The sequence below is a fragment of the Macaca mulatta genome, chromosome X, assembly GCF_049350105.2.
Source record: "Macaca mulatta isolate MMU2019108-1 chromosome X, T2T-MMU8v2.0, whole genome shotgun sequence".
Lineage (NCBI taxonomy): Eukaryota > Metazoa > Chordata > Mammalia > Primates > Cercopithecidae > Macaca > Macaca mulatta.
The window spans coordinates 41,416,184-41,443,516 of record NC_133426.1 but is presented as its reverse complement, the minus strand read 5'-3'; the positions used below and the strand labels follow the sequence as shown (position 1 = coordinate 41,443,516).

The following is a 27,333-nucleotide window of genomic DNA, read 5'->3' as shown; positions in this document are numbered from 1 at the left end:
CACTGCACTCCAGCCTGGGCGACAGAGCGAGACTCCGTCTCAAAAAAAAAAAAAAAAAAAAAGAAAGTGAGGTGTGAAGTTGAACTATGTTGATTTTTAAATTTTTATTCTTTTATAATAAATCCCCACTTCCTTTCACTGTACTACCCTAGAAGAGGTAACCCTGGGAATCCTTAAGATGGTTCACCTTATCCATAGTAGTACAATTTAAAGCCTCCTTTTCTTTTTTAATGTTCAGAAAAATCTGTAATTCAGTCAAACCTAAGAAAAACTGCAGAATTTATTTCTCATGAAAATAAAGCTATGGCTCAGAAAATAATCTGTGCCTCTAAAGCTGAAGCTGTCATAGCCCCATTGTGTAATCAGAGCTTAATGTGATGGTTTTAGATTTTAACTTTATTCTGATGTATCCATTTGTAGCAGGAAAAAGTTAATAATAGCAGAATATTTGTAGTTTTGCTTTTGCCCACAGAGGAAGAGGTCATCATCAAGAGGTAGCGTACAGTCTTGTTAGGAATCCATACTTTAAAACAAGAGCCAGGTTCTGAACCAGAGACTATTTTGTGAAATCAGTTAGCTCTCTTGAGATGGGTTCCGGGGTCACTGCACTCTTCCTACACCCTTAGATTTTTGTACCAAATGACTCAGATGCGTGCCCCTGTGTGCCTTTTAAGCTTGCAAACCAGAATAGATATCTGCATCTTATACACTTGGGTCAAATGAGTTTCTATTCCTTGAAGATAATAACCTGAGATTAATTATTGGCCATAGCCAAGCCATAGAATCAATTTATCTCCACAAATATTAATGTTATTTTGACTATCTGATTCTAGCATGCTTTCAGTGATCCTTCTAGAGCATGCTGTTTCTCTCCCTGTCCATATCTGTCCCTGTTTCTCCTCTCTCTCTCTCTTTCACACACACACACTCATACTCTCTCTCTGTCTCTCTCTGTCTCGCTCTCTCTCTCTCTCCCTCCCTCTTTCTCTCTCTTCCTCTCTCTCCCTCTCTGTCTCTCTCTCTCTGTCCCTGTCTCTCTCTCCGAATCCCAGAGAGATTCAGAGAGAAATATTTGCCCATGAACATTAAAAAATTTGTGCCTCATCCTGAGTCAGAAAGGAAGAGGGCTTAGAGTTCATCTTTAAGTCACCTGTTAACTGCCTGGGAGAGGGGAATCCTTGTGAGCAATTCCATTTCCTGTCCCTGAAGTAACTCTGAACCTCAGTCAGGCTGCCACAGCACCAAAAGTGGCACTCACTTGAGACCCATAAGTAGTGCAGAGTATGGCACAAAGACCTTCAAGAACAAGTGAGGAAATGTGTGGTGAGTCTGCTGAAAATACAAGGCTGACTAGACAGGAAAATCTCAATCAGGATTTGAGGCATCTTAGAATTTTTGAAAGTACAATAATAAAGTACAGGAATAGAAAAAGCCACAAAAAGGAGGAGAGAGCAAATATGCTAACCACAGGGCTACTTTAGTTACTGTGATAAATACTAAATTTGGCTCTGAACTTCCTGACAACCTGGGCAAAAAAAAGGAAATCAAGGAATATAACCTGATTCGTAGACATGAGAGGCATCTGGCAATGTGAGGAACATGGCCACCATTGATGGTTTTATGCAGTAAGTGCAGTCTATGGATATAGACCAAGGACATGAATGCAGTGCAGAGATGGGCAATCTGCAGAAAGCTAAACTAATGTTCCAAACAGTTTGTTTTCTGCTGTTGTAATGTGATAGCTGGAATGGAAAACAGGAGAAGGATTGGGTACCTGGTAGGCTGGGCCACTGGGTGGAGAAAAAAACCATTTCATGCCCAGGGTGTCATTCTCTACTTCATCCGTGAGTTCTGTTCAGCATCCAGGCTGGGTGGACTTCCATCTAGACCTCAGAGTAGCTTTGGAGATAGAAGCAAATAGGGTTCTTTCCCATCTCAGTTGCCCAGAAGCAGGCTATGGGATGGGTATATGTGTGTGACCAGGAGTAGGGGTGATGAGAAAACCTTGTCTCACCTGACCCTGTATTCACCTGATCTATGAGTATAGGAAGGAAGGAAAAAAGGCCTAAGATAATACTGACATAAAGGATATTTCTAAGTGAAGATCCCTGTTAGCTTGCTTGACCTATATATGGACTTCATCATAATGTTTGTTCCTTGCTAAAGTCTTCAGTCATAAAAGGATTGGCAAAGAAATTGCCAGTTACCTCTTTCAAAAATTAACATATATGCAAGCTTAAAGAGCTTTCTTACCAGAGGAATCAGAGCCTAGGACTTTAAGAATTAAAGAACTTTGATGGATAAATACAATGTACCAGTCTCCCTCAACCCACAAGAAAATGCTGTGTGACTAAAATTCAGAAATATAATCAATCCTAGTGAAAGTCAACCTTGCACTAAAAAAAGAAAGAAGCTTTCATGTCAGATTTGTCTCTTACATGCCTATATACACGAAGAGGCTAAGAGAGTCCCTTCGGCCAAGAGAGTAGAGTGCTCTGTAGATGAACCTGCCTTAAAAGACAAGATAAATTCTGTGCAAATTATATCTACTATTTTTACATTTTAATGTTTTTATAAGGGCAGTTTATGCTGGGTACCATATTGACCGTGAGTGAGACAGCTGAAGAAGACACAGTCCCTGCCCTGAAGGAGGGTACCCGCTAGTCCGTGGGGTCTTGGGTTTCCCATGTGATGGGTACTTCAGGAGCACATGGGAGGGTCTCAGAGCCCACAAAGGACTTCCCAGAGAAAAGAGCATCAGTGCTGAGTTCTGAAGGATTACTCAGCCAAGCCAAAGGGCGAGTGGGGAAGGGGAAGAGAGGATGGGAGGTCCAGGCAGAAGGAGTAGTAAGTCAAAAGGCCGGAAAGCCAGAAGAGAGTCTGGCCCTTTCTGGAACTGAAAGTAGTTCAGGATGGCTGGCCCATGGAGGCAAAGGGGCAGAGAGAAAGGCTGAAGAGGTTAAGCACAGGCATGCTTATGAGGGAGAGAGGTGACATTCATGCTGAGGAGTATACATTTTATCCTGAGGCCAAGAGGGAACTGTTGAATTCTGAGCAGGAGAGCCATGGGTTTTGAATTTCAGAAAGATCATTCCAGTAGCAGGGTAGAGTGTCGATTGGAAAGCAGCAAAACCAGAGGCAGGGCAACCAGTCTGATTACTATGACAATAAGCCGGGCAAAAGATGGAGCAATAGGAATAGCACGAAGCCAGCAAATGTAAAGACCATTTAGAAAGCAAAATATGTGGGGAGCAGGATAGTTAAGTTCTTGTGTAAATGACAGCAAGATATTTACCCCAGCGCATATGAATTAATCACATGTCAGTCACTTGTGAATTGGGTATCTGTATGTGTTGGGTTTTGTTCCTTGGAAGGGAGTGTGTAACCTCCAAGATAATCATATCCTCCTGGGGAGGAGCTGAAACAGTAATCCCTTAGCAGAATTAACTCCCGCAGCGTCTGATTGCAGCGTTGCAGTATATCTATCCAAACTAGTAGCTTGCAGTTAGAGGTTTTCAGTGCCTTGGAAGGGAACTGAAAGGGATCTCAGAGACCCTCCTCTCTTGAATGCAGCGATTTCTCATGGGCCTACACATTGCCCACAGCCACACAGTGTCTTTAGCGACAGGACTAAGACACAAAGTCTAGGGCTCCTAACTCCAGCCCTGGGCAAGCTTCCCCCTTCCCCAGGAGTCCCAGGGGCTTTTCAGCAGAGCAACGCACAGTTACAGTGGACAGATTTGCTAGCAGTCCTTGGCTAGCGATTTGAAACTTGAAATGTGAGGGAGTGGCCTCCAGATTAGTGGTAAAACCAGCCTGCAGGTCCAAGTCTCTCCTTAGATGCATTTCCTGTGGATTAAAATTCAGGCTACAACTAATAGCCAGGTTTAAATGGACATTAACCAACATAATCAGTGTTAACTTTTATGAAGAAAAAGAGATTGATTCATGAGTCATAAGAAAAATGTCCAGTTTGCCAACTTTCATTGTCGGATGGCTATTGTCCATCCTTTAGAAAAAAAGTAATATAAGTTATGTATAAAGTTGGTAAATTTAATAATACCTTGCCAAAAATTTGAGCCAAGGGCTTGAAATTTTCAGTTGTATAAAAATTTTTATAGACTCATTTGAAAGTTACATTAGTTATTTCTTCTTTTAAGTCGGGATTTTTCTTTTTTTTTTTTTTTCTTAACACAGGCACTGAAGGTCCTGAGAACTGCAGAGTTTGCTCCTTTTGTTGTTTTCATTGCTGCACCAACTATTACTCCAGGTTTAAATGAGGTAAGAATCAATCTGTTTTTCCCCAAATAAGCCGTAAGGATCAAGCCTTAGTCCCCAGCACAGTCAGAAGCGTGTCAACCTACATTTGCAGCAAGGCTGCTCTGATGAAATGGGATGTGGAGTAGAATGCTACATGGCACAGCCTTATCAGTAAGTTGACTTCTAAAATCTGAGGACAAACCCCCTCGCTCCCACCAGGACCAAGGCATCCCAGGTGTCTCACAACCTCCAGGGCTGCCAGCCTACTCCCTACCCAGTTACGGATTGTGCGGCCCGTGGAGTGGAACCTTTGTGGAATTTCTCTCCAGGCCCCTGGAGACTACCAAACCTAGAAATCAGCTCTGTCCACTGTCAAGCCAGCTCAAGTCAGAAACTGCCACAGACGTGGTACTCATAAGAGTTGGCTGCCGACTTTTGGAAGGTTTTCCATTGCTGAGCAGATCCAAAGGGTAGTTACCATGTGTCTGCTAAGTGTAGCAGTGCCTATCTGCTGTAGGTTCCTTAGTTAAGGGGAGACTCTTATACAAAGTTATCCTGAAGACAGTTGCTTTCACAGGTTCTAGAAATCATCAGAGGATTCGACTCTGTTCAGTCAACACTGACCTAAACTCACCCAAGCTTAAAATCTAGTTAAATCAAGGCTTGGAAATTTTCCCTTTGTGTACCTTTAAGGAAGATTCAGGATTTTGATTTACCTGTGTTACTCATATTTTCCGTCGTTTTTGTCATTTCATCTGCAAGAGGTATATTCCTTTGTAAAATTCTACTTTCCCATCTTTTTTAATACACAAGCATGTTTGAAACTCCACATTGTGGTTAGCTTTTATCCTTAAGTTGCCATGTATTTTTCTTGAATCATCATCTTTGCTTTTGTTTTTGTTTTGCCTGTTTTCCTGCCCTTTTACTAATTTTCCATAGCTGCCAAAATGGTGCAGAAAATTGCCTGTAAGTACCAGCTAGGAGGTAGTGAAATACAGCCTTGTTTCTTCTAATAGATTTAGAATGTAGACACTTTGTTCCCACAAATCCTTGCTTTTGCTGTTAGAATAAAGGCATTTTGTTTTCACTGAGTTAAACCCTGCTCACGTGTGAGTCAAGCACACAGACAAGCTGTTGTCGAGGAAGAGACTGACAAATATAGCTTCATCTTAAAAGATTCTTAAGAGGGAGCTTTATTTTTCTGTAAAGAGACCTACATTAAAAATGTGATACTTTCAGCCATACATTTTCTGGAATATTTTCATCAGCCCAGCTTGCTGAGCAAGTCATAAACTCTGCTAGTGGTTTCTGAAGCTCAGGACTACATATTCAAATAGAATCCCGTGTGCCAGACAGTGATGTTGTAGGAATTGTTCCTTTTCATCCTGGTAGGAAGCACTCCTATCTTTGGGTGAATGCACGTTTGCTAAAATGGCGGTTTTTTTGTTTTTTTGTTTGTTTGTTTGTTTTTTGCATTGTGTTGGTTATTAAGTAAAGCCACAGTGAAAATACTATGCTTTTTAAGTGCAAGCAGAACTAGAAGGTGATGATTAACTGGGGTCTTAGCTACACTGTAGTACTTAACACTCTCAGTCAAAGCATGCCCTGTCCTGCTTTGAAATGCCTGTGAAAGAGGACAAAACAGGTAGGACATTCTTGGTTCAGAGCGCCCTGAGAGAAAAGATTGCGTTCCCATCTGCTGTGGTGTCTGTGCATGCCCACTGCAGGGCCAGGACAGAATCAAGCAAGTCTCTTTATCTTACTTCTAGTCCCCTTTCTTGAGAGCTGTACCCAGAGAGCTGAGGCTTGCCTGGACCTCCCAGCAGCCTCACCAGGAAGGGTCTCTTGCCAATAACAGAGGGGCCTTAGAGAAGAGGAGGGGAGGGGCCCTAAGCCAGTACTGGGCACTACGGCTCCTAGGTCCTTGAAGATACTGCATCTTTTATTTTCTCTGGAGATCTTTTTCTGTCACCTGGGGGGCCCCCATTTCTGGGAAGAATTGCTCAGTCTCTTGATTTTAGATTTAATACTTGTAAAACCCTATAATGACTGGCACTAGTCAGACAAGTGCTTGTTCTTTTGACAGCATTTATTAAGCACTTACTATGTGTAAGGCACTATGCCTAATGCTGGGGCACAGCAATTACAGGGCACACAAGACAAGTTTATAGCTGGAGACAGAGCCACTCATCAAATAAAGAGGTATTTCATTATCTCTATGTATATTTGAGACTCAGCCCAAGAGCTCACCCACCTAGTGTTTGGCAGGTAGGGTTAATTTGACTCACAAAGTTCCCTAGTGTCAAGGTTGAACTTGCCCTTTGGGAGTTCAGCATGACAAATTTGACTCATGAAGATATAGAGGCAGACTTCTTTCTGGTGGCTCTTAAGAGACCCCTATCTTGAAAGAACTGCCACTCTGTAGCGGAAGCTACACTTGCGTGACAAAGCTGGGACCTAAACTCCCTCCTCCTGTTGGATCCCTCTTGCGAGAGTTCTTAAAATCTGTGGCAAGCTGCAGCTTAGGGAACATCCTTTGTTGCAGCAAACCTCTCTAGAGTTCAGCAGCTTCTCTTCCTTTGGTTTTTTTCATAAGAGATACGAGGACCTGTGAACAGTGACATTTGTCCAGCCATTTCTAATGCAGACCACTTTGGGGGGATTCATCAGATGCCAGGTGCTGTTTGTTGGGGAAACAGCCTTATTCCGGCCATTATTTGTAACACTCAAAGAGCTTTTGCCTCTGGCATCAGCTGCTATTGAGTGAGGGCCATTATATGTCATTGAATTCCTGGAACGGTGGCACCTTTAAGTACAAGAGGAAAAAATACAACTTAATTTGTCATCCAAGGGCAGGGACTTGCTGGTGCAAACCCAGCTGGGCCCTGAGGCCTGGCTCCAGTGAGTGTGGAGGACCAAGGGGAGGGGGGCAAAGAGCTCGGGCCTTGCCACAATCTCCCTCTCCCAATTGGGAGAGTGGCTTGAGGCTAGGGCGGGGGCTTCCTGTGGGCCTGTTTGGGCCACCATAGCCACTCTAACCCATACCTGGCATGGCCCTGCCAAGCCTGACTCTGGGGACAGGCATAGCTAGGCCTGAGTGGGGGTGGCATGTTTCCTGAAGAGTGTCTGTTTTCTCTGGTTCGTCTGCTTTGTCATGGACCCTCTGTTGCATGTTGAGCAATCACTGTCTCCTCTGTCATGGAGCGGACTTGGCCTCATGCTGGAATACGGCATGTCAGGGTCTGGCCTTGACTGTTTCTGACACTGGGATGAACAAAAATGTGAAAAGAAAATGAATCCAACTGATTTCTCTCTTCTGTTTGCTTTTCCTCCTCTCATGCCCACCCCTACCTCCATCTCATCACCATTTAGGATGAATCTCTTCAGCGTCTGCAGAAGGAGTCTGACATCTTACAGAGAACATATGCACACTACTTCGATCTCACAATTATCAACAATGAAATTGATGAGACAATCAGACATCTGGAGGAAGCTGTTGAGCTCGTGTGCACAGCCCCACAGTGGGTCCCTGTCTCCTGGGTCTATTAGGCCTCTCCCCAGATATCTGAGCATAACTGGGAGCACCTCATACGTGGAAAAGCCTCTTTGTTATCGGCCTTGTGTCAGCAGGTCATGGTCCCTAGAGACTACCTAGTTGTAGTGTGACCTACATTTATAATTATTGTCATGTCCGAATAGATAGGAGGAGAAAAACAATTACACACTAATTTAAAGAGACAGTATCTTTTTTAATCAGTTCTCCTAAACTTTAATAAAATGTATCTTTAAATGTATGTATTATTCAATCCTTTGGAATGTTATATTTTTGGAAATCATAGCTTTTTATTTCCAAGGCCCCTAAAAACTGCACAAAATAGATGCTGCTTTCTATAATCTATTTTAATAATAATAAACAATGATTCTGTTACCTTGACTGGGGGTGGAACACTACATTCTTTTTAGAGTCTGATTTTATGGATTGGAATATCTTTCTTTCCTTTATTTATTTGAAATAATTAGTGTAGTGATTACAAAACAGTCATAAATTTTTAAAGGCCTTTTTTCTCTTTTTTTTTTTTTTTTTTAGAATAGTATTTTTTTTTAAGTCCTTTATGTAACATCCAGATAATGTGATACTGTCTCTTTGAAGCACCCTGTAAACCTTTTAGAGATTTGAAGTTGGGTCTTGACTCTTAATGCATGTGGACAGTCGCGAGCGTTTATGCTGTCGGTGTGTCTGTGTTGGACAAAACAATCTGTAATCTACAGCAAAGTACATTCTACATTCCGTTCATGGGGCACACCCAGGGGAATAAGAATAAAATGCTATTATGACTAAGTTGTAAACCTATGCACATCCCTTGCATTTTGGGCAACTTTATAAAAAAAAAAAAAGAAACTGATTTTTATTAATAATAATCATGTAGTGAAATGTGTTTGTAATTTTGTCTCAATTTAATTTGTTGTAAGGTGGGGGGGAATTGCTGGTTTCACCATTTCAGATCTGTGTTGTCTAAGAGTATTAACGTTTTAATTAAGCAAAGAAATGAGGATTTTTAATCTGTATGTAATTGTTTTAAAGCACCCATTTTAAGAGAAAATACTGTGCAATGAAGAAACCAGTTTAGGCATTTGCTATAAACTGAAATATTCCAAAAGAATATAACAGCCCTGTAAATTCCTTTAAAATGATAACAGGACAGTTTGACCAATTTTTTTTAAATATACTTCCTTTTATGTGTTCAATAATTAAAATGCCTTTGGGTCCTTCATTTCATTATAGATTTGTTCAGGCTTCCAAGCTGATAATCTTTTCAATTGTATAATTTGTTAGATGCTCATCGAACCTTTGAAGGCCCAGGAGTGAGTATCAGTTGGCAGGGCGACAAAGGAGCCTGCCAGAGCACAGCTGGACCGCGTCTGACTCGCACAGAGCCATGCGCCCAAGGGCCACGGGTGTACTGGAGGCCACCTGTGGTCTCTTCTTCCTCTTGCTGTTTCCCTTGGCACAGGGGAATCATCTGTCCTTGTTGCTTTAGAGACATTAACCATCTCATAACCCTTCCATGAAGTCACGTTCTTCCAATACAGGAGATTTGGGCTGGGGTTCTCAGACTCTTTGCCAGAGGTCAGTAGAATGGTTTTCATTAGCGTGTGAGGGTGTGAAGTACTTATATTAACCTGTGATCCTTGAAAACATACCATCGTTTTTTGCTTCTTGTAGGTTAGATGGCCTTGTCACTTTGTGCCTTGGCAGGATGTGCAGGGTGTTTTCTGAGCCGAACAGCTCCTCTTAAAGGACCAAACAGAGAAGGAATTAGTATACTTCTTTTACGTTGTCAGCACCCTACCCGCCTCCGCCCCCACTGCCTATTATGAAATGATGACGATTTTTTTTTTCTGATGTTGTTCTTTGTCAGTGACCAGATGAGTCTGCGACTTACTAACAAGGTATTGAGTGAACTACTTCTGTTTGGGCCCCACAGTGGGGTGACCAAGCCACCAAACCAGAGACAAGCTCAACAGTGGTCTCACGCTAGATGGAGAGAGAAACCTTCAAAGAGTTAGTTAGGGCTGTGTTAGGACTGATTCAAATCTGATAGATGCCACGGCCAGACAGTCATTCCTGGTATGGTACTGACCACAGTTTGGGCTCTTAGTGTGAAGGTGCCCACTCTACCTCTTTTCTGGTGAAGCACAAAGACAACTACAACTAACACAAGGGAAACAGAAACTTCCCTCCCCTCTAGTGGAAACCCCCATGCCCCCACTTGCCCTTTGAGCCCACATCTCCAGAGATGCTGACGATGCCTGTCTTAAGCCATCTGCCATGTTTATAAAGGTGGATTAAGCAGAGGAGGAGAAAAGCAATGCCAACTTAAATGTCTGTGGCCCCAGAATTCACAGGCACTGTAGCACTCTTCCTCAGTGGCTTTATACATCCTCTGAGAAGCACCCAGGCAGGCATCATTCTTGCCATCATTCCGATGGTGAAATCCCTGCACGCAGAACTCATTGACTTCTCAAAGAGGTTATCTGTTCCATTCCACTAATGCATGTCTTCTCTAAAGCAGTGTCTTTATGACCTAGCTGCATATACTTAAATTTCTGAATTCAGAGTAATTTCAGTACATTGCTGCTGCTGCTACTGCTACCTTACAATTGCCCACTAAGCAATCGGAGAAAATTGCTAAAAGCTTCTTTACTGCTTCCATTCCATCAGCAGAACCTCCCCCGCTCCTTTTAAAGACCAGAACGAATGATTAGAGCACTAAATCTTATTAGTGGTCAGTTGAAGTACTGGAGAGCCCTATTTTGAAGGTTCTCTCCCCCACCCAACTCCATTCCCCACAGCAAGAAAGGGAGTGTTTTTATATGTTGAATTCTTTGTTAAAAAGATGAAATGTCCTGATTTTCCAATCACAAGACAGTAATTACTTTGCACATGCAGCATATCCCATTTTAACGCTAAAAAGGGAAATGTCACTCAATTTAATTCATCTGGAAGTTTCCCAGTGTCAAGATAACATTGTAGCCTTTTTAAATGCAATTAAATGTATCTCTTGTCAGGTGAGATGATTTAAAATATTTGCTCAGAGAGTAAAAGAAATGGTTGACCTACTTCTTGCTATTTGCATTCAGAAGGCATCGTCCCAGCCCATCCTATTGGTGGCTGAATATCTGAAGATGTCGCAAAGTCCCCCACTGCAGGAGAAATGCAGGAGGTGTTCCTGTTCCCCATCCAATTCCTTCTTAGGCTGCTAGAGCCAGCCAGTGGGCCAAGCCTTCCTCTGTGCTCCAGGCAGGCCTGGGCTGCAGCTACTATTATCTTTTTACAGCCTTTGATCTCATCGCTGCAGAGTTCTTTTGTTTTTGAATCACTTGTATTTGTCTCTTATTTAAGGCTTCAAGTTTGTTTCTTGAAAAAGTTTAGTCAATTGAACCACCCTCCAGGAAGATTCCCACCCTGGAAACTGCCCCTGAAAAACAAGGCAACCCAAAGCCAGCTCTCTTTTGTCCCCCACTGATGTCATGTCCTTTTTTTTTTTTTTTTTTTTTTTTTAATTTCAGGCCAGTTTCTTAACTCGGGGCAAAGAGAATCTGTGTTGCTAAAGCTACCAAGAAAACTGCTTGATTAACAAATTCTTAATAGAAATGCCTCCCACGCTGTCTCTTTGGAAAGAGAAGGCACCTTGGAATCGGCATTCCAAAACCAAGCTCCTTGTCGTCCTCATCCCTCCTCCTTCTTGCTTCCTATTATCAAACTCGTGTGTGTTTCCTGTTTTCTCAGAACTGAACACAGCCTCCTCATTCCATCCTCTTGACTAGGGCTTACAATACTGAGAGCGATTGCAGCCTGTAAGAGGTTAAAGGCCCCTGAGCGTGGCTCTCTTGCTCTGCGCCTCAAATTCTTCTATTAAAAGATGCTTTCCTTCTCACTGCAGCTTACAGAAAGGCTACAAGCTTTAATCACAGATCATTTCATTTGCCAGAGCCTTTCCTTTTCTAACTCCTTTAGAAATAAGAGTTCCCTCTCTGTTTGGAATATCTGGATACAGGACTCTCCTCCAAGCTCGTGGCTTGATTGGCTTTGCCTGTGCACACACACATCAGTTTGCCTTAAACTTGGAGCTATGGGGAGTCCCGGATTTTCCAGCTTAGTGGGTGAAGTTTAACTGTCACATACATCCAGGAAGTGGGAGAAAAGGGAAAAGAAGAGGATATTCCCCACCATGTTCCCATCTGGTTTTTCCCCTGCCTTGCTTTGTGCAGCAGGTGGGCAGACAGAGCCCACAGAAACAGAGGTAGAAAGAGGGCCGCACCATCTCTGGGGCCAGCACTCCCAAGTCTTAGCTCTTTGTGGGGATAGAAAATCCTGAGCTCCCACCACCTCTCATCTGACCCTCCATCAACTCCCTTGAACCTGTGCAAATGGACTGAGCAAAAGAAAATGGAAAGAGACGTTTGTCACCACACAGGAGACCTCCTTTCTGGCCCCAAGCACAGCTCAATCTCTGTGCACGCTCAGAAACTCAAAATTTAGCTACTATTTATGTGTTAGCTCCATTCTCTCCGGTGTGTGACTGAGAGAACACGCCAGTGTTCTTACTGACAGAGGCTTGGGGTGACCCTCTCTGGACCCGGAGGAAGTACAGCCTCTGTAGCAGGAGTTGTCCTTGGGAACAGAAATAGGCATTCCTCCACAATGAGTGGCTCCCCCTATTTTTTTTTTTTTTATTTGGAAGAGACCAAGAATTGGGGGAATTGATTTCCAGTCTTAGCTGTTTCCCGGAATGTCATCTGTGCAGGCAGGTAGGCGGCTGCCGGGTGCAGCAGGCAGCGTGACTGATGTGAAGGCCACACAACCCTCACGTGCTGAGACCCGAGTATCGTGTTTAATTGCAGTGTAGGCGCGTCCCCATTCAAACTCAGTTCTGGGGTGGTTTTGCATAAAGTTTTGCCAACGTGTTCTTTTTTCTGTATGTATTATTGCCTTTTTATAAAAGGTGTTGAAGTATTGTCTCAGTGATAAAAAGAGAGAGATGTTAATGGTTGTTGTATATTTCACCGTATCCAATTGTAAGTATTTGCAGGGTACAGCAGAGCCTTAGCTTGCAAGAGCGTTTGTGCAGGAGGTGTCCCTCAACACCCAGGAGCTGAAGGGATTGGAAAGGTTTGGATTCTTTGTAAATGTCCTGCTTTTCTTTCTCTCTGTGTGTATCTATTTACATGCCTTAGCACACGCCCTCCCATCCTGATTCCTTTGCCCTGTCGCCGGAACAACCAGAATGCTGGTGCGCTGCCGGCACAGTACAAATTGATGAAACCCTAATCAGTTATCTTGTGTGACAGGGGAAGAAGAGAAACTCCATAGTATTCCTTGTAGAATATACATACCTGTAGGATGCTGTGTAATGGGAAACCATAGAATTTGGCTTTTGTCATTTCAAAGTTGGAGAAATGTATGAATAAAATGTATAAAACATGAAAAGGCAGTTGTCTCCTCAGATTGCAGGTCAAACAGCTTGGGGACAAACAACAGAGGGTTAAAAGAAGAAGGATGGCCTGATTTCTAAAGGCCCCTGCAGAGTTCATCCACACGGTTAGGCCTCAGACACCTTCCCGCAATGGTTGGGGTGGGGTGGGGGTGTTGCAGAGGGACAGCTCCCGCCCCTGTAAAGGAGCACAACCCAGGCTCCTGGTGCCCATCCTGCAGGTTTCAGTCTTCAGCTATGGCTGTTAACAGACGGCATCCTGCAAGCAGTTCCAGCTCAGTTGCTTGCATTTGGATGCAGGCTTAAAATAACTTCATCTTTTAAAGAAAAAAAAAAAAAAGAAAGAAAGAAAAAAGAAAAAGTCTAAGTTGTGACATCTCCTAGAAATAGAAGTCTAAATTGATTTTGGTGGTGTAGGTGCCGCAGCGTGGAAAATGTGGCCCTTGGTTGACATTTGCATCAAGAGCCGTGGGAGGACGCCTGCTCCAGCATTGCCGCTCCACGCAGTGCCTTTGTGATTTCATGGTTTGATTTGGTCTCTGGCTGGAGTCTGGGATGTGCTTCCTGGCGTGCCTCACTAACCTGGTTTACACACAATTCCTTCCCTGCCCTTGCCCTATGCTTTGCCAAAGCAAGGAACCATGGTGGCTTCAGAGGCAACACTTGTATGTGTCACACACACCCCAGAAAGAGCCCAGGCCTGAATGAGCTTACCTGGCTCACTTTCAGAAGACCCATATGAAGGAAACATAAACTACCAGTGATTATTTGCTTTACTCAAATAAATATCACGCTACAAAAATTGTATAGAAGAGTTTAGGCCACATTCAGACGCAAAATATGAGCCCCTGGCCTTTCAGTTCAGAAAATCCCGTTACCTTTTTACAGACTTCTTACCCTAGATACACAGAGGACAGAAAGCAAAATGCTACCGTAAAGCTCATTTTTTGAACTTCATGGTATTTAAAACACATCCAACATGTCAATATTAAGCTGGTAGAAAAATATAAACATGTCTTTTCTGTGTTTTTGCCCAGTTTGCTATAATATGATAAGCTGAAGATCATTCCATGAACCGCCATGAACAGCACATCATGCAAAAAGAATGCAATGAGATTAGTGCAGAGTAATAGACAGAGTTCAAGGTCACTGAGGGTAGCAAGCCCTATGAAAGGTCAATGTTGTAGTGCAAGTGAGTTACCCAGTCACTAAAGGAAGGGATGCTCTGGGAGAGAATGTTCCAGAAAGTGGTATGTGACTTTATCAACAAGTGAGCACACACACACAAGGCATGGGGCCTGCAGATAAAATCCCATGGCTGTGGCACTGTCGGAAATACTGCACCCACCACACGTATTCCCTACTCTCCTCACCCATCATTACCTTTCAAGCCAGGTGCAGTGGCTCTCAACTGTAATCCCAGCACTTTGCGAGGCCAAAGCGGGCGGATCACTTGAGGTCAGGAGTTCCAGACCAGCCTGGCCAACATGGTGAAACCCCATCTCTACTAAAAATACAAACATTAGCTGGGCGTAGTGGCAGGTGCCTGTAATCCCAGCCACTCGGGAGGCTGAAGCAAGAGAACCCCTTGAACCCGGGAGGCAGAGGTTGCAGTGAGCCGAGATTGTGCCACTGCACTCCAGCCTGGGTGACAGAGCAAGACTCCATCTCAAAAAAAATAAAAAAATAAACCTTTCAGGGAGTGGTGCCCAGAAACGTTTTTGCCATAGATGCATTCTTAGGCAGGACCTCGAAAAGCTTCAATCCGCTGCTGTTGCCCTCTTCACTCCTCCAAAGGCAGCTTTATAAACCCTCCCCATGGCCACTTGCCCTGCAGAGAATCTGGCTCCCTTCTGCCACCAGAGTGGTCTGATGAACAACTTGAAAGTGACAGAGCAGCCTGCTGGGACCTCAAAAGTGGCTTCAGGCCGGGCGTGGTGGCTCATGCCTGTAATCCCAGCACTTTGGGAGGCCAAGGTGGGCAGATCACCTGAGGTCGGGAATTTAAGACCAGCCTGGCCAACATGGAGAAACCCTGTCTCTACTAAAAATGCAAAATTAGCCAGGCGTGGTGGCACGTGCCTGTAATCCCAGCTACTCGGGAGGCTGAGGCAGGAGAATTGCTTGAACCCAGGAGGTGGAGGTTGTGGTGAGCGGAGATCGCGCCACTGCACTCCAGCCTGGGCGACAAGAGAGAAACTCGGTCTCAAAAAAAAAAAAAAAAAGTGGCTTCAGGCCTGTAGGATGTTAAACTGAGGCCGGAGATGGGGAAATGGAGACCATGTACAAAGCAGGTGGCAGCAGCTTAGCCACATAAATCAACAGCTTACCACAGAATTTTCCCCAGAACTTTCTGGGGGTGGTGGAAATGTTCACTTCTTGTTTTCAGTAGCGGTTGCATGGGTGTATACAATGGTCAAAACACATCAGACTGAACACCTAGGATCTGCGCATTTTATTTTCTGTAAAATATATCTCGGTTACAAAAAGGAAACAAGGAAAACCATGATCATCTTTGCAGCTGCCAAAAAAAAAAAAAAAAAAGTCACTTCACACATTTCAACACCCAGTTCTAATTTAAAAACAAACAAAAAATCCTTAAAAATAAGATAGGACATATTCTTAACATATACAGAATAACTGTTTCAACCCACAGCCAACATAATCCACCTAGAAGTGACACACAAAGGCATTAAAGTTGCCATTATTTAAAAATTACATAACACGTGATCATCATAGAACGATTAGAAAATATGGATAAACAAACAAACAAAAGGTAGATTCAACCACATTCTGCTACGCAGAGCCAACTGCTATAAACATATCTATGTATATCTGTCAGGCTAGCAGGCTAGTGTAAATTTATATATGTGTGTGTCTGTATGTATATATATACACATACTAAATATATATATACTAAATATATATATACACACACACACACACATATGTTTTGCTTTTTTTTTTTTTTCGTTTTTGAGACAGGTTTTTACTCTGTTGCCCAGGCTGGAGTGCAGTAGCATAATCACAGCTCACTGTAGCCTCAACCTCCCGGACTCAAGTGATCCTCCCATCCCAGCCTCCCCAGTAGCTGGGACTACAGGCGTGCGCCACCATGCCTGGCTAATTTTTGTATTTTTTGGAGAGATGGGGTTTCGCCATGTCGCCCAGGCTGATCTCAGACTCCTGGACTCAAGTAGCCCTCCCACCTGGGCCCCCAAAGTGCTGGGATTACAGATGTGAGCCACCCCACCCGGCCCTATACATATTTTTAACACAGTCAGAAAGTCATGCTAAACACACTGTTCTATTACATAACATATCTTCCTCCATCATAATTATTTACTATTGCTTTTATTTATATTTTTAATTTATATTTTTATTTTTAGGGTCCCACTCTGTCACCCAGACTGCAGTGCAGTGGTGTGATCACAGCTCACTACAGCCTCAAACTCGGGCTCAAGGGATCCTCCCACCTCATCACCCCATGTAGCTGGGACTACAGGCACCACCATGCCCGGCTAATTTTTGTATTTTGTTATTATAGAGACAAGGTTTTGCCATGTTGCCCAGGCTGGTCTCAAACTCCTGGGCTCAAGCGATCTGCCAGTCTCAGACTCCCAAAGTGCTACTATTGCTTTTAAAGCATTTCTCAACAACAGAACAAAGTATAACCGTTGGAAAAGACACAAAATTATCCATATTTGCTAATAATATCATTGTATACCTTGAAACACAAAAAAGGACAACTAGACAACCATTTGAGTTACAAAGCAGCAACTCAGGAGGCTGAGACAGAAAACTCACTTGAGCCTGGGAGGTGGAGGTTTCAGTGAGCTGAGATTGCACCATTGTACTCCAGCCTGGGTGACACAGCAAGACCCTGTCTCAAAAAATAAATAATAAATAATAAACAGCAGATACAAAAACACCCAGAAATCAATAGTACTCTTATATATTCACAATAAAGTTAGAAAATTTAATGGGGAAAGGATGCCATTCTCAACTGCTACAAGTGTTTTCAAACTAACAAATCCATGGGATCGATATGAGAAAAGGGCAAAGCTGCATTGAGAATATAAAAGATGCAGATAAACAGAGAAATGTTTTTGGATGAAAGAATTAAATATTTTAATGGCATCAGTTATTTCCAAATTAATGTGTAAGTTTAATATAATACCAAACCAAACACCACACAATGATTTTTCTGGATCTTTATAAAATGACTGTTCATTGGCCAGGCGCGGTCGCTCACGCCTGTAATCCCAGCACTTTGGGAGGCCGAGGCGGGCGGATCACGAGGTCAGGAGATCGAGACCATCCTGGCTAACACAGTAAAATCCCGTCTCTACTAAAAAATACAAAAAATTAGCCAGGCGTGGTGGCGGGCGCCTATAGTCCCAGCTACTCAGCAGGCTGAGGCAGGAGAATGGTGTGAACCCGGGAGGCGGAGCTTGCAGTGAGCGGAGATCAGGCCACTGCACTCCAGCCTGGACGACAGAGCGAGACTCCCTCTCAACAAAAAAAAAGATTGTTCATCTAGAATAATAAACAGAAAATTACAGGAAATTCTAAAGGAAAAAAAGAATAAATGAAGGATGAGTAGCCTTTTCTGATGTTAATTTATTCTCAAGCTAAAACAATTAAGATATACACCAGGCTGGGTGCGGTGGCTCACACCTGTAATCCCAGCACTTTGGGAAGCTGAGGCAGACAGATCATCTGAGGCCAGGAGTTCGAGACCAGCCTGGCCAACATGGTGAAACCCCGTCTCTACTAAAAGAGAAATACAAAAATAAGCCGGGTGTGGCAGGGCACGCCTGTAATTCCAGCTGCTCCGGAGGCTGAGGCAGGAGAATTGCTTGAACCCGGGAGGCGGAGGTTGCAGTTAGCTGAGATTGCACCATTGCACTCCAGCCTGGGAGACAGAGCAAGACTCCGTCTCTCAAAAAAAAAAAAAAAAAAAAAATTATATATATGTATACGTATATATGTGTATATATATATACACATACACACACACACCAAAATTAGTTTCAGCCCAATTAAAGGGTTAAATACTAAAATTCAGTGCTAGAAAATGAAAACAGATAGAATGAGTAGTCAGTAAAACTCTGGAAGAGGGGTAACCTTTTAAGCTTACGCAGGAGGAAAAAGTCAGAAAGCAATTGAAAGATTTCACCCCATGAAACCATTACAGCATTTTTTTTCTTTTTTCTTTTTTTTTTCTTTTTGAGGCGGAGTTTTGCTCTTGTTGCCCAGGTTGGAGTGCAGTGGCACGATCTCAGCTCACTGCAACCTCCGCTTTGTGGTTTCAAGCGATTCTCCTGCCTCAGCCTCCAGGGTAGCTGGGATTACAGGTGCCCATCATCACACCCAGCTAATTTTTGTATTTTTAGTAGAGATAGGTTTTCACCATGTTGGCCAGGCTGGTCTCAAACTCCTGACCTGGTGATCCACCCGCCTCGGCCTCCCAAAATGCTGGGATTACAGGAGTGAGCCACCACGCCCGGCCGAAACCATTACAGCTTTGATATGAAAACTTGTAGACCACAAACAGAAAGGAAAGACATTTTACAGCAAATATAATATACAAAGAGTTAATATATTTATTATACAATGAAGTTATATAAAGTGGTTAAAAATGCTAACATTCCAACAAATGAACAAAGAATATGATGAACATTTCACAGACTACACAGAGAGCTACTATTAAAAACATTGAAAAATATCTCAATGATCAAGAAAATTTAAGTGGCACAGTGGCTCGCACCTGTAATCCTAGCACTTTCGGCGGCTGAGGCAGGTGAATTGCTTGAGCCCAGGAGTTCGAGACCAGCCTGGGCAACATGTCGAAACCCCATTTCTACAAAAAGTACAAAAATTAGCCAGGTGTGGTGGTGTGCACCTGTAGTCCCAGCTACTCAGAAGGCTGAGGTGGGAGGATTGCTTGAACCCGGGAAGCAGAGGTTGCAGTGAGCTGAGATCCTGCCACTGCACTCCATCCTGCGTAACAGAATGAGACTCCGTCTCAAAATAAATAAGTATATAAAATAAAAATAAAAATAATAAAGGCAAACTGACATGGTGGCACACACCTGTGGTCCCAGCTACTCAGAAGGCTGGGGCAGGAGGATCACTTGAGCCCAGGAGGTCGAGGCTGTAGAGAGCCATGATTGCACCACTGCACTCCAGCCTGGGTGACAGAACAAAACCCTGTCTCTAAATAAACAAATAAAAATAAAGGCAATCAAGCTGGGTGTGGTAGCTCACGCCTGTAATCCCAGCTAGACAGGAGGATTGCTTGAGGCCAGGAGTTTGAGACCAGCCTGAGCAACATAACAAAACCCTGATTAAAAAATTTTTGTAAAAAGGCAATCAGTACCATTGACTGAGCCGTTACTCTGAGGTTCCAGTCACTGAGTGCTTTGCATGCCTCAGCATACCTCCATCCTCAGTCCTCTGACCTGAGGGCTCTTAACCATAAACATTAATAAATATCTCCAAATTTAAACAGTGCTTTATGATAGGATAATCAATGAAGTTTTTCTTTATTTTACAAGTCTACTTGTAATATTTTCTTTTTTATTATTTATTTATTTATTTATTTATTTATTTATTTATTTTGAGACGGAGTCTGACTCTGTCACCCAGGCTGGAGTGCAGTGGTGTGATCTCAGCTCACTGCAACCTCCACCTCCCGGGTTCAAGTGATTCTCCTGCCTCAGCCTCCCGAGTAGCTGGCATTACAGGCACCTGTCACCACGCCCTGCTAATTTTTATATTTTTGGTAGAGATGGGTTTTTGCCATGTTGCCCAGGCTGGTCTCGAACTGCTGACCTCAAGTGATCCACCCACCTTGGCCTCCCAAAATGCTGGGATTACAAGTGTGAGCCACCACACTGGGCCTACTTGTAATATTTCACATACAATTTTTTTTTTTTGAGACAAGGTCTTGATTGGTCACCCACACTGGAGTGCAGTGATGCAAACACAACTCACTGCAGCCTCAACCTCTCGGCTCAAGTCATCCTCCCACCTCAGCCCCCCAAGTAGCTGGGACTACAGCCTTATTCTGTCACCCAGGGTGGAGTGCAGTGGTGAGATCATGGCTCACTGCATCCTCAACCTCCTGGGCTCAAGCAATCCTCCCATCTCAGCCTCCCAAGTAGCTGGGACTACAGGCGTGCACCACCACACTTGCCTAAATTTTGTATTTTTTGTAGAGATGCAGTTTTGCAACGTTGCCCAGGATGGTCTCGAACTCCTGGGCTCAAGCAATCCACCTGCCTCGGCCTCCCAAAGTGCTGGGATTACAGGTTTAAGTACACATTTTTAAATGTCTCTCAAACGCATTTACCTGTTCCCTTAGTTCAGGTGACTGTTGAAACATTACAGGGATGATATCATGGCCAAGTTCCCACATCATTTATGTATCTATCTTTGGTGTTCTCTGCCTTCAGTGCTGGTGACATGGGGTAGGAGCAGAGAGAGGCCAGCCTGTGCACAACGGTAGTGCTGCCTTTTGCATCTAAGTATCTTGCGCAACTTGCTCAACCTCCTAAGCTCAGTTTTCCTCATAGATAAAATACAGAGAACAGCATCCATCCGCTGGGCTGGTTGCAAGCATTGAGTGAGGGGAGTGTGCGACTGCTGAAGCTCACTTGGTCCCCTTCCTCCTCCCTGAAATTCCTCTTAATTCCTCTTCATCTACCCGCATATGTATATGCCAAAGGCACTCGCTCCTGGTGGGACTAGACCATTGTAGTGGAACACAGATGACATTTTTTTCATTATGATAATAGCTGCTTAAATGCACATCTACATGAAAATTGTGATTTTATTTATTTATTTTTTTATTTTTATTTTTTTTTTTTTGAGATGGAGTCTGGCTCTGTCGCCCAGGCTGGAGTGCAGTGGCCGGATCTCAGCTCACTGCAAGCTCCCCTCCCGGGTTCACGCCATTCTCCTGCCTCAGGCTCCAGAGTAGCTGGGACTACAGGCGCCCGCCACCTCGCCCGGCTAGTTTTTTGTATTTTTTTTAGTAGAGACGGGGTTTCACCGTGTTAGCCAGGATGGTCTCGATCTCCTGACCTTATGATCCGCCCGTCTCGGCCTCCCAAAGTGCTGGGATTACAGGCTTGAGCCACCGCGCCCGGCCCGAAAATGGTGATTTTATAGGTATCATTGCTCAAGTGAAGCAAAGGTAGGGGAGCTTTATGTTTTTATTTGGGTTTTCGTTTTGTGTTTTGTTTTGTTTTGTTTTATTTTGAGACAGGGTCTTACTCTATCGCCCAGGCTGGAGTGCAGTGGCGCAATCTCGGCTCACTGCAACCTCTGCCTACCAGGCTCAAATGATCCTCTGCCTCAGCCTCCTGAGTAGCTGGGACTACAGGCGTGCACCACCACGCCAGGCTAAATTTTTGTATTTTTAGTAGAGACGGGGTTTTGTGATGTTGGCCAGGCTGGTATTGAATTCCTGGACTCAGGTGATCTACCCGCCTCGGCCTCCCAAAGGGCTGGGATTACAGGCCTGAGCCACGGTGCCCAGTGTCTGTACAGTTTTTAAAGTGAATCAACCTGAGCGCTTCTTTTACGGCAGCCTGATGTGAGTGTAGCAGAGAGCATGGCCTGGGAATGGCTGACACCAGCCACTCTCCGGATCCGCTTTCACCCTGTCACTAGGCCTGGCTGCCACCGTCAGGAGCCTGAGAACATTTCTGCTTTCCTGCGAGGACGCCCTTCTCCAGCCAGCCAGACCTGAGAAGTGGGGGCTCACAGAGTGGCAAAGAGGAAAAGGGACGAAGTCAAAGGACACCTCATAGCAAGACATGAAATTCAGTCCGAATAATTTATTCACCCCAATAAGTGCTTTGGATTTCTGCCTAAGAACTCAAGCTGTCAGTTTTCCGCTAAGTGAGCTACACAGGTTATTCATCTAAACAAACTGCAATGGGAGAGTTGTACTAGGCTGAAAAGAATAAACAACTTAAGGGCAGAGTTGCCCAATCAGAGAACAAAATATATTAGCGGGCTTAAGTGAAGCAGTGAACGCAGTGTGCAGGGCCCTAGGAACAGAATAGAGATCCCAGAAACAGAGCCCGGGCAGATGAAAAACAAAGATGAGACTTCAGGTCGGGCGCTGTGGCTCATGTCTGTAATCCCAGCACTTTGGGAGGCCAAGGCGGGCAGATCCCTGAGGTCAGGAGTTCGAGACCAGCCTGGCCAACGTGGTGAAACCCCATCTCTACTAAAAACAGGAAAAATTAGCCGGGCGTGGTGGTGCACGCCTGTAATCCCAGCTACTAGGGAGGCCGAGACAGCAGAATCGCTTGAACCCGGGAGGCTGAGGTTGCAGTGAGCCGAGATTGCGCCACTGCACTCCAGAGCAAGACTTCATCTCAAAAAAAGAAAAGAAAAAGATGGGACTTCAATGCAGTGGTAAAATCATGAACTCTTCGAGAAGTATTCATATGGAAAAAATAAAATTAGATCCCTACCTCATGATACATAAAAAATAAAATTTTCATGGCTAAAAGATCTGTGAAAATCTTAAAATATTACATACACACACACACACACACACACATATTGAGCTATATATATATATATATATTAAAAAAAATAAAATATGTTATAAAATATTTTTCATGACCACAGGATAAGAAAGGATTTCTTTGGGTGTTTTTTTTTTTTTTATTTTTTATTTTTTTGAGACAAGGTATCATTCCGTCTCCCAGCAGGAGCTCAGTGGCACAATCATGGCTCACTGCAGCCTCGACCTGCTAGGCTCAAGTGATCTTACCCCCGTAGCTGGAACTACAAGAGAGCACCACAACACCTGGCAAATTTTTTAAAAGTTTTTTGTAGAGACAGGGTCTCACGTCATTGCCCAGGTTGGTCTTGAACTCCTGGCCTCAAGCAATTCCTCCTGCATTAGCCTCCAAAAGAGCTGGAATTACAGTGTGAGCCACCAGGCCTGGTAAATTTCTTAAATAAAACTCAAAATGTGCCAGACACAGTGGCTCATGCCTTTAATTCCAGCTACTTGGGAGGCTGAGGTAGAAGGATTGCTTGAGCTCAGGAGTTCGAGACCAGCCTGGCCAATATAGAGAGACACCTATCTCAATGAGAGCAATTTTTAAAAACCCACAAAATGTATAAGTTATGAAAGAAAAGGATTGATAAAGTTGAATGTCTTGAAATTGAAAACTGAGAAGTTTTATTTGCAAAAATCTGCATAAACAAGTTAGGTGCTCCCAGCACTTTGGGAGGCTGCGGCAGGAGAGTGGCCTGAGTCCAGCAGTTGGAGGCTGCAGTGAACTATAGATTGCACCACTGCACTCCAGCCTGGGCCGCAGAGTAAGACCCTGTCTCTTAAAAAAAAAAAAAAAAAAAAAAAAGAAAATCCCATAAACAAACTAAAAAGATAAACCACAGGCCTGAAGATACTAGCAGCACATGGAACCGCCACCCAGAATTTATAAAGAACTTCTAAAATTCACTTTTCAGGTGTGGTGGTACGCGCCTGTAATCCCAGCTACTCGGGAGGCTGAGGCAAGAGGATCGCTTGAGTCCAGGAGTTCAAGACCCGCCTGGGTGACATAGCAAGACTCAATCTCCAAAATTTAAAAAAAAAAAAATCTTAATAAGGGATTTATATTTCATGAATAGCACACTATGTAATTTGGACCCAACCCTCGTTCTTAAGACAACTAAAGCAGCTGATTGAAATATTAAAAACACCTGTTTGGAAACTTTTGCAAACTAACAAGATAGTTAGTTTGGGCCAGGATCTGGGAGAAAACTGATGTCCAAGGGAAGGAGAGAGCACTGAAGGCCACTTCTCCTCAGGTGCCATTTGCCCGCTCCAGAGGAGGCAGCCTAGAAGCCAACCAGCACAGGGGATGGGGGAAGGAGCTGGAGTCGGGCGCGTCTGCTGCAGTGAAAGGGGCTAGCGCACTTCTCTCACTTTCAGTGAGGACCCTGAAAGTTTGCCTCCTAGGAGGAAGGGTGACCTCAAACAGGTCCTCACAGCGACTGCTCACCTTCAGATCTTCTCAAGCTAGCCCTGACATTTGATTGAAGTGATCCCAGCTTGGTTGTGTCCTGGGTGCTTCCCAGAAGAAAATGTCATTCATCCCTGGAGGAAGTTAACATACTCCTAGGTCTTAAATAATGTCTACAATTTAGCAGATACAGTGAGACAAATGACACAAAATAATTAGGCACAGGAGGAGAAAACAGGTAAACAGATGGATACATCTGTATAAACAAATAGCAATCCGATCTTTTGGATTTTAAATATACATAGGAATAGGCCAGGCGCAGTGGCTCATGCCTGTAATCCCAGCACTTTGGGAAGCCGAGGTGGGTGAGGAGGTCAGGAGTTCAAGACCAGCCTGGCCAACATGGTGAAACCCCATCTCTACCAAAAACACAAAAATTAGTGCACATGGTGTCACATGCCTGAAATCCCAGCTACTCGGGAGGCTGAGGCAGGAGAATCCCTTGAACCCGGGAGGTGGAGATTGCAGTGAGCTAAGATCACACCACTGCACTCCAGCCTGGACGACAGAGTGAGACCCTGTCTCAATAAATAAATAAATAAATAAATAAATAAATAAATAAACAAACATAGAATTAAAATACATGTCACACCTGTAATCCCAGCACTTTGGGAGGCCAAGGCAGGGGGATCGCTTGAGGCCAGTAGTTCGAGACCAGCATGGGCAACATAGTGAGACACTGTCGCTGCTAAAAATAATAAAATAAAACTAGCCAGGCACGGTGGCACACACCTATAGTCCCAGCTACTCAGGAGGCTGATGTGGGAGGATTGCTTGAGCCGAGGAAGTCAAGGCTACAGTGAGCCATGATTGTGCCTACTGCACTCCAGCCTGGGCAACAGAGTGAGACCCTGTCTCAAAAAAAAAAAAAAAATTAAAATACATGATAACTCTGACATATAAGTTACAAAGGAGGGAAATAGAGTTAACATGTCTTAAGGTCTTTACATTGTCAAGGGAGAAGGGATTAGGATTAATTAATTTGACTAGTCAAGGATGCAAGCTTAAAGCAACCACTAAAAGAAAAATAAGAATGTATAACTTCTAAGCTAAATTAAACAGGACACAAAAGCACAAACCATAAAGAAAGAGATTAATAAATTGGACAAATAAATTTAAGATGTTAAGAATTAAGATCTATTCATCAAAAGATATAATAAAAAACTGAAAAGGCAGCCTTAGCAACATAGCGAGATCCCGTCTCTACAAAAAATAAAATTAAGCAGGCATGGTTGTGTGTGTCTGTGGCTCCAGTTACTCAGGAGGCTTGAGGAAGGAGGATTGCTTGAGCCCAGGAGGTCGAGGCTACAGTGAGCTATAATCATGCCACTGTGCTCCAGCCTGGGCCACAGAGCATGACCATCTCTCAAAAAAAAAAAAAAAAGAAGAAGAAGAAGAAGCTGAAAAGGAAAACCACAGACTGGTCCTGGCATCTTTTGAACAACTTCTGAAATTTGGAATTTCCTACATTATAAATAAATCTCCTCAAAGTAGAGCCACAGGCTCTCTTTCTCAGCTTCCCTTGCAGCTGACAACCAGGCATGTGTGTGATCTAGGTTCCACCCCTGTAAGGCACCTGGATTCAGAAGAAAGCAACATGAGGAGCAAGTGTCCAAAGAGGAGCTTTATAATCAGGGTGGCAGTGGTGGCACCTGGCTGTCAGGGGCAGAGGTGACAGAGGTTCTGACCTCCACGTTCAGCAGCAGTGGCCATGGGGTTTCACCAAAGGAACCTCTCAAGATAGTTTGAATTTTCTTTCTTTTTTAAATTTTTCTTCACTATTGAATTTCTGGTCCACGCCAGAATTCCTTTTTTTTTTTTTTCTTAAAGAGGGAATCTCGCTATATTGCCCAGGTTGGTCTCAAACTCCTGGGCTCAACCGATTCTCCTACCTCAGCTTCCTGAGTAGCTGGGACTACAGGTGCAAGCCACCATGCCCAGCTCACCCCAGGATTCTTTGATCTACCCTAATACTTCTATAATTCTAAATTTAAAAAATTAAACTTGAAATACTTTGAAACAAAAAAGTTCCAAATATAGGTGGGGCACAGTGGCTCACATCTGTAATCCCAGGAGTTTGTGAGACCAAGGCAGGAGGATTGTTTGACCCTGAGAGTTCAAGACCAGCCTGGGCAACATAGTAAGACACAAAAATAAATGAATTTTTTTTTTTTTGATATGGAGTTTCACTCTTGTTGCCCAGGTTGGAGTACAATGATGCTATCTCAGTTCACTACAACCTCCACCTCCCAGTTTCAAGTGATTCTTCTGCCTCAGCCTCCCGAGTAGCTGAGATTACAGGTGCACGCCACCACACCTGGCTAATTTTTGTATTTTTAGTAGAGACAAGGTTTCACCATGTTGGTCAGGCTGGTCTCAAACTCCTGAGCTCAGGTGATCCACCTGCCTTGGCCTCCCAAAGTGCTGGGATTACAGGCATAAGCCACTGTGCCAGGCCTGACTATTTTTTTAAAAAAAGAAGAGTCGCAAATATAGTACAAAGAATTTCCATATACTCAGACTCCCTAAATGTTAATATTTTATATAACAGTACAGGGCCGGGCGCGGTGGTGCACACCTGTAATCCCAGCACTTTGGGAGGCCAGGGCAGGTGGATCAAGAGGTCAAGAGATCGAGACCATCCTGGCCAACATGGTGAAACCCTGTCTCTACTAAAAATACAAAAATTAGCTGGGCGTGGTGGTGTGCACCTGTAATCCCAGCTACTCAGGAGGCTGAGGCAGGAGAATCGCTTGAACCCGGGAGGTGGAGGTTGCAGTGAGCCAAGATCATGCTATTGCACTCCAGCCTGGGTGACAGAGTAAGACTCCATCTCAAAAAAACAAAACAAAACAAACAAAAAAACAGTAAAGGCAGGGCACAGTGGCTCACGCCTGTAATCCCAGCACTTTGGGAGGCTGAGGTGGGTGGATCACCTGAGGTCAGGAGTTCAAGACCAGCCTGGCCAACATGGCGAAACTGCATCTCTACTAAAAATTCAAAAATTA

At 43.9% G+C, this 27,333-nt stretch overlaps 1 protein-coding gene across 22 annotated transcripts in view; it reads left to right on the top strand.

Moving 5' to 3' along the window:
• Window positions 1–9,015, top strand: part of CASK (calcium/calmodulin dependent serine protein kinase) — a 407,963-nt gene extending 398,948 nt beyond the window's left edge. For 21 of the 22 annotated variants that reach the window (XM_015127198.3, XM_077987861.1, XM_077987857.1 and 18 more), the window contains 2 exons: window positions 4,198–4,281; window positions 7,633–9,015. In XM_015127198.3, the coding sequence (XP_014982684.1) occupies window positions 4,198–4,281; window positions 7,633–7,809 (261 nt within the window). In that variant the 3' untranslated portion in view covers window positions 7,810–9,015. 22 annotated transcript variants of the gene reach the window in all.
• Window positions 9,016–27,333: the final 18,318 nt, after the last annotated feature.